Raw genomic sequence first — 11,188 nt, forward strand, 5'->3', positions numbered from 1 at the left:
ACTTTGCTTACAAGCTAACAGTCCTTCTCATCACGAACAGAACACCTACCAAAAGTAAGTATGTAGAGAATACCTACCTTTAATCTTGCTTATAGAATTTTTATAAATGATCCGTGCCAACTCGCCTTTAAGGATTTCTTCAGGATGATCAAAATCCCCCTACAAAGCGTTATAGCAACTGTTACTGAAAAGGCAGTATCAGGAAGTACCCAAAAAACAAAAAACAGCCCACCAGGATGGAGATTAACAGGCCTAGACTACCAGCGCCAGCCACAGGACCAAGGCCAGCTCCTTCACTTGTAAGGTGTGCAGCTTGAATACCAGTTCTGTCACTCAGCTGCTTCTCTAAGGCTCACTCTCCATTAGACCAGAACAGATCCAGTCGCACATACCTTGATTAGCCTTCTGTTTACTATTTTGAATTAAAAAAAAAGTTCTGAGGGCCAGGAAAATGGCTCAGTTGATGAACGGCTTGCCACACAAGTATAAGGATACAGTGTTTATCTCCAGTACTTATGCAAAAAGCCAGGTGTGGTGGCAGGCACCTGTAACCCTAGTGCTGGGGTGGGGAGAGACAGGGATCAATGGGGTCTGCTGGTCAGCTGTCTGATCAAATTGGTGAGTTCCATGTTCAGCAAGAGACCCCCTGTCTTAAAAAAATAGGATGGAAAGGACCAACAAAATAGCTTAAAAGGGAAAGGCACTTGCCACCAACGCTTATGACAGTCCAGTCCCTGGAACTCACATGGTAGGAAGAGAAATCCTACTCCCACAAGTTGTCCCCTGACCACCACACACACATTATAGTGCCTGTAAGACACCCCTCACCCACCCAACACACTCACAAATAAAAGTATCTGAGCAGTTTATTCCCAGCGCTCAGGAGGCAGAGGCAGGTGGGTTCAAGGCCCGTCTAGCCAACATACATGATCCAAGCAGAGCAGAGCCACATAATGAGACCCTGTCTCAAAACAAATAAAAAATATTTTTTTTTTAATTTTAATACTAAGGGCCAGTGAGATGACTCATTGATAGGTCCTGCTGCCAGGCCTGGTGACCTTGGCTAGATCCCTGAGGTTAATGATGGAGGGAGAGAGCCAACTCCTCTACATTATCCATCCTCTGACCTCCACACATACACTGTGGAACACAAATAAATAAGTGTGATTTAAAAGATAAATAAGAGCTGATGAGATGGCACTGTGAGGAAAGGTCCCTGTGCTGACTGACCACCTGAGATGGACCTTCAGGGTCCATGTGACAAACAATGAGAACACGTTGTCCTCTGACCTCCACACACACACCTGACATGTGACCCCGCCCCTTCAAAACAGCATTCTTAAATGTGATTAAAAGATACAATGTAATGTGAAGAAGCAGTTGAAGGGATCCACACCAACCTCTGGCTACCACTTACAGGTACTTACATGTACACACATGCACTCGCACACTCCCTCACATGTGAACACATAAACACACCCCGCACATGCACTTCCCACCTACACACAAAGTTCTGAGCTAGAAACACACTAGTGGTACAGCAAATTCTTTGGTTTCTGCTTTAGTTTTGTTGTCTTATCTTTTGAAGACAGGGTCTTGCTATATAGCCCGACTAGCCCAGAACTCACAATCCTTCTGGCTCAGTCACAAATCCTGGAATTACAGGTCTGCCCCATAACACCAGCTCTGACATTCCAAGCTTTTTCTTTAAAGTTATTCAGTCACATTACAAATTCCATAAAAAGGAAAAGAGCCAGCGATGGTGGAGCACACCTTTAACCGCACCCCTCAGAGGGCGAGGCAAGAGGATCAAGAGCCCACAAGATGGATGGCTCAGTGGGGAAAAGATTCCAAGAGAGAACCAACTCCCTCAAGCTGACCTCTGACCTCCCCACAAACACCATGACATAAACACGCACTAAAATATCATTCTAAAAATTAAAATAACTTACAAACTCATTTGAAAGTGAAAAATGTAACACTAAGTTGGAAGGAAACGTACACCTCAAAGATTCTTCTTTTCTAAGGAGGCTGGGAAGACTAACCGGCTCTTACCATGTCCATGGCGGCTTTTTCAAATTCTTGCTTCTCCTTTCTCAGTTTCTCAGCATGCATCAGCTCCATCCTAAAGTACTAAAAAAAGGAAATAATGACCTAGACGTCCTTAGAGATGACTCTCAAATTGAAAACATTCAAGATGGCTTCTTAAAAAAACAAACAAAAGAAAAACAACAACAACAACAAAAACCATTACTATCTGATCCAGGAAAATGAGAGGACCACATTTGACTTTGGAATGAACCTAGCTCATGTCGATGAGGTCGGATAAAGACGAGACTACTTTGAGATTGCTTGATGTGTAATCCATGTGCACGAGTCAAAAGACTTAATGGAAGGTTCTGTAAATGGCTTCATTTAAACTCAGCCAGATATAGTAAGAAGCCTTGTGCTGCCTGGGTGATCCAGACTTCTATCCCATTTAGGACAAAGGAGGAGACGTATGAGAATACGTTCACTAAACAAGAGGTGTCTTTTCCCTACGGTGGTGGTTTGAATGAGAATGGCTCCCACAGCTTCATGCACTGGAATGCTTGGTCCCCAGTTGGTGCAACTATTCAGAAAAGATTTAGGAAGTGTGGTCTTGTTGAAGGACATATGTCCTTAGGATGGGCTTTCAGGTTTCAAAAACACATACCACTCCCAACTAGCTCCCTCTCTGCCTGCCTGAGGATCAGATATAAGCTCTCAGCTACTGCTCCAGCACGATACCATGCCTGCCTGCCTGCAGCCATGCTCCCTGCAATGACAGTCAGGAACTTTAATTTCTGCAACCGTGAGTGTCTAAATTAAATGCTTTCTTTCATAGATTCCCTTGGTCAAGGTATTTTGTCAGGACAATAAAAAGTACAAGGTATGGTGGCACACCCCTCATCTATGTATTGAGTTCCAAGATGGTAGAGAGACCCTCTCAGTCTCACAAAATAATAGTCACAAGATGGATCACTAATCATACCAAGATCCAGGAAAGTAGCAAGGCATACTCACATAGCCTCAGAACATCAACCTTGCACTCCACGTGTATACACACACAAAACAATAATAATTTCATGTTTGAAAATCACTCATATTTGCCAGGCAGTGGTGGCGCACACCTTTAATCCCATCACTCATGATGAGGCAAAGGCAGTTGGAGTCTGAGTTTGAGGCCAGCCTGGTCTACAGAGAGAGTTTTAGGACAGCCAGGACTATACAAAGAAACTCTGCCTCAAAAAAAAACAAAACACAAGAAAAGTCATATTTGGGCTGGAGAGATGGCTCAACAGTTTAGAACACTTGTTACTGAGGACCCAGCTTTGATTCTCAGCACCCATATGGCTGCTCACAACTGTCTGTAACTCCAATTACAGGGGATCTGATGCCATCTTCTGGCCCCCTCAGGTACCCATGCTTATATGCAGGCAAAACACTCATACACATAAAATAAAATAGCAGAGCAAGGTGGACATGCCTTTAATCCTAGCCTTTAAGCCCTGGAAGGCAAGGGCAGGCTGATCTTTCTGACTTTGAGGCCAGCCTGGTCTATACAGAGAGTTCCAGGACAGCCAAGGCTATACCTAGTCTCGATTTCAAAAAAGGGAGAAAAAAAGTTAACTTAATTAACATATTTTAATGTTACTCTACTTATTTGTTTTTTGTTTAATTATATTTTATGTGTACGGGTGTTTTGCCTACACGTATGTCTGTGTGGCACCTGGTCCTCTTAGAGCCAAGAAGAGGATGCCGGATCCCCTGGAGTTACAGATGATTGTGAGCCAACATGTTGGTGGTGGGAACTGAATCTGGATCCTCTGCAAAAGCAGCCATGATGGTAACTACTGAGCCATGTTTCCAGCACCTCTGTTTTTAAAAGTAGCAACAAAATGTTCATAAAGCACCCCTGAGAAAATAAAGTACGCAGAAGAGGGGGGATAACGTCACTGTATTTGTTCTCTATGCATGACGGAGACATTGCTACCGCTCTCTGAGGGTCACAGAGTCTCTCTCTCTCTCTCTCTCTCTCTCTCTCTCTCATTCTACATGCCCACTCACTTCTTGATAGAGCTTTGGACACTCGGGATGAAAGCGTAGAGCTCGAAGAAATAACTGCCTGGCACTTTCTGAAGACAAGCGGTCTTCCATTTCCCATTTGGCTGCCATGATCCACAAAGCTACAGGAGAAAAACATTAGACTTAATTTCAGTAAATAATTGATGCTCCAACTTTAATACTTATTGAGTAATTTGTTAATCATACCCCAGGAAAAAGAGAGGGGCTGAGGGAGTTTCTAATGGTAAGTTTGACAACTCCATCTAAAGTGAGAGGAGGGGCTGGCAAGCTAGCTCAGCAGGGAAAGGTGCTTGCCACCTAATGTCTTGAATTTGGTTCCTGGAACCCACAGAGTAGAAAAGAGCTGCCTTCTATGAGCTTCCCTCTGGACTCTACATACTGTGCCAAGGCACATGCATACCCACACATGCTGACGCATACACAGAATGACCCCTGCTTGGTAATCACAGCTCAACTTTCTTGGAGGGTCACAAATACCGGCCAGCCATTGCTTTTAGCTTTCCTGAGCATGTGACTGCTGAAACTGGGCACGGCTATTTCCAGACTCTCTTGCCCCCGTGGGTAAGCCCACTAACGTAGCCCCTCCAGAAACCTCAATTTAGGAATCACGCCTGCTTTAGGGACGATAAAGACAGGCCTTGAAATTGCTAAGATCACTAGATTCCTGGGTCATAAACTTGTGGTTGACCTAATACCCTGACTCCAGTTCCTGGAGCACCTCCACTGAAGAGCAGTGAGACCTTACTCACCACTCACAGGAGAATCTTTCTCTTACCCTTTGTGCACACCTTGTGTCAGCCAACCTATCTTATAAATCTACGTTAATATCTCCTCCTTCTAACTTTAGAATCACTCAGCACCTACTGCCCCCACATAAAATATACCCCACGGAACCGGCAAGCTGCCTTTCCATCAGTGAAAGGAAAACCCACCCTTCCTGTGCACGAATCCAACGCCTAGCACAGTGACAGTCAACACAGCAAGTGGGTAGATAAACTAAGACACAGCAAACTGTCTGAGTGAGCTCTCCAAATGACGTCCCAGGCTCACCAAGCACAATAAATTCTAAAACGGCCTGATTTTGAATAGAATGTAGATTTTGAGATACCTGGCTTGTTTGAGTGAATGGCAAGCATGGCAGAGAATATCTTGCTAAGGTGAGTTTTGGTGCCCTGCAAAAGAGAAAACACTTTACTTCCTGAACACAGAAACCACCGCTTACTAACTAGAAAATCAAGTGAGGACGCCAGGCGTGGTGGCTCCTGACTTAAGATCGGCACTCAGGAGGCACAGGCAGATGGAGCACTGTGACTTCAAGGCCCATCCTGGGCTACATAGCAAGCTCCAGGCCAGACACACAGACAGATACACACTCACTCTCCCTCCCTCTCCCCCTTTCCCCCCCCACACACACTGAGAAAGATCTGTTATTACTAGAGACTTACAAGACCCACTCATGCTTTTTATCCCTAAACTATTAAACATATATTCTAGCATTTTTTATTACTGAACAAATATACATAAAATGATTTTCTTTTCACGTGACTTAGAATCCTGTATATGGTCAGATATTCAAATGTGACACTGGGGCCCGGCTTCTGTCCCCCTGGGTTCTTTCTCCAACTGTTAACCATGTACCTCTATGGAGTTCAATAACACAGAATGAAGCTTAAGAGGAGAGAGAAGGAGAAGCCGCATATGGCTTTACTCACCCATTTCTTACAGAAAACTATATAGGAGAGCCAGAGCTGAACATCATCCTGCAAGGGAAGCATAGGAGAAGACGCTCGAGTTCCATCTTCACACTGCATTGATTCACTTCAATGAAAGCAGGCAAGCTCCAAAAGAGCCAGTGTGCCACACACTCCTCACCTGGGAGTGCTCTTCCTCACTGATGCCTGGGCTCTCTTAACCATGAGAATGAGCTAACTCCCACCGACCATGTTCCAAGACAAAAATCTGTATCTATCTAATATGTCCAGTGCAATTGTAAAGGCTTCTCAAACCAGGTAAAGAAACACAAACCAGCCGAGCAGTAGTGGCGCATGCCTTTGATCCCAGCACTTGGTAGGCAGAGGCGGGAGGATTTCTGAGTTTGAGGCCAGCCTGGTCTACAGAGTGAGTTCCAGGACAGCCAGGACTACACAGAGAAACCCTGTCTCGAAATCCCACCACCCACCCACCCCCCAAAAAAAAGGAAAAAGAAAGAGAGAGAGAGAGAGAGAGAGAGAGCAACCTCCCATTCTCAGAGCACTCTTAGATACATCAGTCCCCAGCAAAGCTAAACAGCAACGCACTGGGAGGCTGCCCATCTCCAAGCTGTCACCCAACAGGTCCCTGCTGATTTCCTTGACTGCCTTTTCCCTGACAGTGTCTCATGTACCCCAGACTAGACAGACAGACCTTCTTTTTCACAAATACCTTTAAATCCAATACCTGGCAAAGTAGCTAGTAATACATAAGTAGGGATAAATGAACTAGCTAGTCAACAAAAACCATTAACATCAACTGTCGAAGCAGAGGGTAACCTTGAACTTCTGATCCTCCTGCCTCTACCTAACTCTGGTATGACATACAGGCGTGTGCCACCACACCACTTTTGAGGTGCTGGGGACTGAAACTGGGGCTTTATGCATGCTAGGTAAGTCCCTTTCCACCCCCTTTTTTTTGGTTTTCTGAGACAGGATTTCTTAACCATGAGAATACATCTAACTCTAACTCCCACCAACCATGTTCCAAGACAAAATCTGTATCTATATAATGTGTCCAGTGCAATTCTAAAATAAAGGTAAGCCCCTTTAGATTTTTAGACAGATCTGGCTGTCTTAGAACTCACTCTATAGACCTGGCCTTCTAAGTGCTAGAATGTAAAGTTTGTATCACCATGCCCAGTTCTTTTGATTTTTCTATCTTTAATAATGTATTAAACACAGTGCTTAGGATCATCCTCACAGAGTAAGAAAAAGGTGAGGAGATAAACGCTCTTAACAGCTTCTGTGGCTCAAAACCTGCTTCAAGCAACGGTGTCATCACGGAGGTAAGTATTGAAGACTGGAGAGGAACAGAGAGGACGAGGCATTTAAAGAGTCAGATATCCAACTCCCGATACATACACTGGGCATCGTCATGTGTCTTCCTGTGCACTCTCATCACTTACTTTCCACTTCGCTGAAGCACGACCAAAGACACCCTGGACCCGATGTACCATAGAATATTCAATCTCATCCTTCTTAAATGAATATTTAATTCTCTAAAAGGGACAAAACAAAGCCCTAGTTAATGAGTCACATTTATCCAAAGTAGCCTTCACACATGCTCACTCTCAGTATCAACAAATAAATAAATAAATAAATAAATAAATAAATAAATAAAATATCAGAGAATTACAAGTATCCACTTTGGGCACAACATTGGCTATCAACAGTCAGTGTCTCCCAACATAAAACAAACTTTAAAAAAAAAAATTAAGCATTAACTTACTGCTCTTCTTCTCTGGATCAGCTCCAAAAGATTAATTTCATACTATGGGGGAGGGGGAAACACAAAGAGAAACATGAAGAGCATAACGTTTTAAATACGGGAAATGCATAAAAAAGTTAACAACTTGAAATAAAAGACAATTTGTTATTAATAGCCAGAATTCAAAAAAAAAATCTCTAGAATGCCCTGAAAATTCACCTTAGTTCCATAAAATTTACATACACACACACACACACACACACACATACATCTATAGTAAGAGTCTTGTAGGCAGCTAAGAAGCAAAGACAACACATTACTTAGTAGCATGAGATTTTGTAAGATTTATAATATTAATCCAACTTCCTACTTAAAGCAGCATGTTCTAATTTTCAATTTAAAAATTAAAAAAAAATCTAAGTCAGGAATTGTGGCACAAATCTATACCTCAGAGGCTAAGGCTGGAGGAGGGGCGAAGTTCAAGGCGCTAGTGAAGTATGTCAAAACCGGGCATGGTGATGCACGCCTTTAATCCCAGCACTTGGAAGGCAGAGGCAGGCGAATTTCTGAGTTCGAGGCCAGCCTGGTCTACAGAGTGAGTTCCAGGACAGCCAGGGCTACACAGAGAAACCCTGCCTCGAAAAAAAAAAATCTGTCTCTACTCACTTTCTGAGTAGTGTATCTAAAAGTCTGTACCGCCATGCCTCCTGCCTCAGATTCTAAGTGCAAGCCATCAGATCCAGCAAAGCTTTAAGTCTTATGTTTTTGTTTTGATTTTTGTGAGACAAGTCTCACTGTGTATCCAGGCTGATCTCAAACTCAAGATCCTCCTGCCTCAGCCTCATTAAGCGTTAGGATTCTAGGCAGCACCATCATGGCTAACATCCTACCTTTCTGGGGACTGAAGCGATGGCTCAGTGGCTATAATTCCAAAAGGGGGGGAGTTCAGTCCCCCGAACCCACATTCACAACCATCTGTAACACTTCCAGACCCAACACTCTCTTGGGGCCTCTGCAGATATTTTTTTTCATCTTTCTGGTCTGACTCTGTACATAGTAGCCATTCTCCCTCCTTTGACAATTCATCCTATATGTTTAATCTCAACATCAATCTCTTGTCCATTTAGAAGATGGAAAAAATCTCAAAGCAAACCTCTTTTGCAGGTTGACAGTGCTAAGCAAGCCCTCTACAGACCTTCCAACCGCCTGCCGTTGTCAAACTCCTCTAGCAGGCCCACTGCCAGAAGACAAGTTTCCTGCTAAAATCCTGATACACAATGATGTTGCTGATCTACTGACCCAACAGGAGGAAATAGTTCACTCTGACAAGGACCAAGCCTTATTGGGCAATTGCCCTCCACACAGTCATCTCTGATCCTAATTTTAAAAAACGTGCACACAATCATAGAATTCTGGATTTCTGTAGAAAACTGCTGTGAAGCTCACCACTGTCTGATTTAAAATTCTTGAAGGGAGCTGGGCGTGGTGGCGCACGCCTTTAGTCCCAGCACTTGGGAGGTAGAGGCAGGTGGATTTCTGAGTTCGAGGCCGGCCTGGTCTACAAAGTGAGTTCCAGGGCTACACAGAGAAATCCTGTCTCGAAAAACCAAAAAAAAAAAAAATTCTTGAAGGGAATTAAAAAGCTATAGACTCACTCACTTGAACATAGTTGATAAAGTCTTCCTTGAGAAGGGTTCTCCGATGTATTTTGTATTCTAGGTCGGAAGCCTTCTTGATGATAGCCCTGCAGAGAGAGCAAATTACACTGTGACATTTGAGAGGTTAAATGTGATTTTTATTTGGGATATACCGAAAACGGACATTTAACAGGAACATCTAGTTCCTGAACACAGTTATCTTCCACAGGCAAAGCACGCATTCTCTTACACACTTACTCTATGCTGTTACACACTTACTCTATGCTGTTAAGAACATCCACATACAGTTTTAAACTTTCAGGAAAATCACCTCAGTTGCCAAGATCATTACTGTTCCCACCAGCAAAGTAAATAATGCCTAATGCTTTTTATTATTTATACATACTAACAAAGATTTCTCCTCCAAATTTAGGCTACTTAGGGGCTTGTCTTGGGGTGTGTGTGTGTGTGTGTGTGTGTGTATGTATACATTCTCTAGAATCAAACTCAAGGCGTTGGCATGCTAAGCAAGCACTCTGCAATGCTCTTAGCTTCAATGCTTAGGTTTTTGTTAACCAAATCTCTATCCTAAAATCTTGGGTCTATTTTCAGCATGTAAATTCTTAAAACCTAAATTGTCTCTAACTAAATATTACGACAAAGGAGTGAGCATACATGTGTTCTAAGAAAAACAGAATACTCAAGACAATATTTAAGAATGGTAACACATTTAGCACCGCGCCCCCCTTGTTTTTCCAGACAGGTAGCACTCACAGGGATCCGCCCACCTCTGCCTCCCAAGTCCTGGGATTGAAGGCCGGTGCCCTGACTCCGGGCAACATTTAGCACTTTCTAAGCGTCCTCGCGGTGTTTCCTAACGTTTTTCTTTGCGGATCCTACACTCACACTACTACTGCACTTTTATCTAGAGTCATAGAAAAGTAAACTGTTACAGAAAATCACTAAAAGTAACTGATTTTACCAAATTACCAAATGCCAACTATATTCCGTGCCCTGTGGCAGAGCGCTAAAGAAGCATAGGAAATGAATTGAATGGTCTTCAGTCTATAAGTTTAGTTAGGGAGACCTACCCACTCCCCCTGGGCTTCCGTGGCGCTGTACTCGACTATCTAAAGCTGTATACCCCAAACTTTTAAACTATAACCATTTTCTAATCGGAATTCTCCCGCCATTCACACTGCCCAGTATCCTTGACGGGCTAGGATCCTGGCTGGATCACCTTTACGGCCGCAAGACCCTGACCATTGGATGACGGTCAGTAGGAAGGGTAAACGGACTGATTATGGATCGCATTGCAATACGTTAAAGTTGAATTCTGACCGTGGTCAAATTCCAGCCACGGACTTTTCCCTCTGCTAGCATGGTAGCTACAAACAAACTCAGAAAAGTCAGCACGCCGGTCCCCGCCACACACTGGCCTCAAGCTCCCCTCCGGCCTCCCCGCTCCTTCCTCTTCCCTGATCCTCTCTCACTTAATCTCCGCGTGACTGAAGAGTCCGATGCGCTCCAGCTGTTCCAACTCCGGGATTCGATCTTCTATACGTTCCTGAATTATCTCCGCCATGAGGCTGGAACTTCACAAGCAGCCGGGCGGCCGATAAGCGTAGAGAACAGCCACCTTTCAGCCTCACTCTTAGTGATTGACTGAACGTGCTTCGTAAGTCCCGCCTTTTCCGCTTCCGCCATTGGGGAGCCCCTCTTTTCTAGCGAAGCCGCTGTCGCCTCCCTGTGGTTGACTATAGGATTGCAGCAAGAACCTTTTCCGGTCTGGGAATGCATCTTTTGCGGGGGCGGGGCTGGGGGCGGGGCTAAATCCTCGCGCCTCGGAGACCGGAAAAAGCTCCTCCCGGAATACCTGATAGGAGCTTTAAGTACGCTACCTGGAAGTCATTTGTTTTTATCATGCTCCTGTCGCAGGTTCTCGCTTCTCGTCACCGAGAACACTGAAAACTAAAAAATGTAAC

The 11,188-nt window shown here is 44.1% G+C and overlaps 1 protein-coding gene across 1 annotated transcript in view; it reads right to left on the minus strand.

Annotated features, from left to right (window-relative positions):
* The window catches only part of Utp6 (UTP6 small subunit processome component), a 28,432-nt gene extending 17,566 nt beyond the window's left edge, over positions 1 to 10,866 (minus strand). The window contains exons 1-9 of the mRNA NM_144826.3: positions 10,697 to 10,866; positions 9,226 to 9,310; positions 7,588 to 7,629; positions 7,265 to 7,357; positions 5,820 to 5,867; positions 5,216 to 5,279; positions 4,090 to 4,208; positions 2,056 to 2,133; positions 78 to 159 (exon numbers count right to left, since the gene is read on the minus strand). Of these exons, the coding sequence (NP_659075.1) occupies positions 78 to 159; positions 2,056 to 2,133; positions 4,090 to 4,208; positions 5,216 to 5,279; positions 5,820 to 5,867; positions 7,265 to 7,357; positions 7,588 to 7,629; positions 9,226 to 9,310; positions 10,697 to 10,788 (703 nt within the window). The 5' untranslated portion in view covers positions 10,789 to 10,866. The remainder of the gene's footprint in view (positions 1 to 77; positions 160 to 2,055; positions 2,134 to 4,089; positions 4,209 to 5,215; positions 5,280 to 5,819; positions 5,868 to 7,264; positions 7,358 to 7,587; positions 7,630 to 9,225; positions 9,311 to 10,696) is intronic.
* Positions 10,867 to 11,188: the final 322 nt, after the last annotated feature.

This window comes from Mus musculus, chromosome 11 (genome assembly GCF_000001635.26).
Source record: "Mus musculus strain C57BL/6J chromosome 11, GRCm38.p6 C57BL/6J".
NCBI classification, from domain to species: Eukaryota; Metazoa; Chordata; class Mammalia; order Rodentia; family Muridae; genus Mus; species Mus musculus.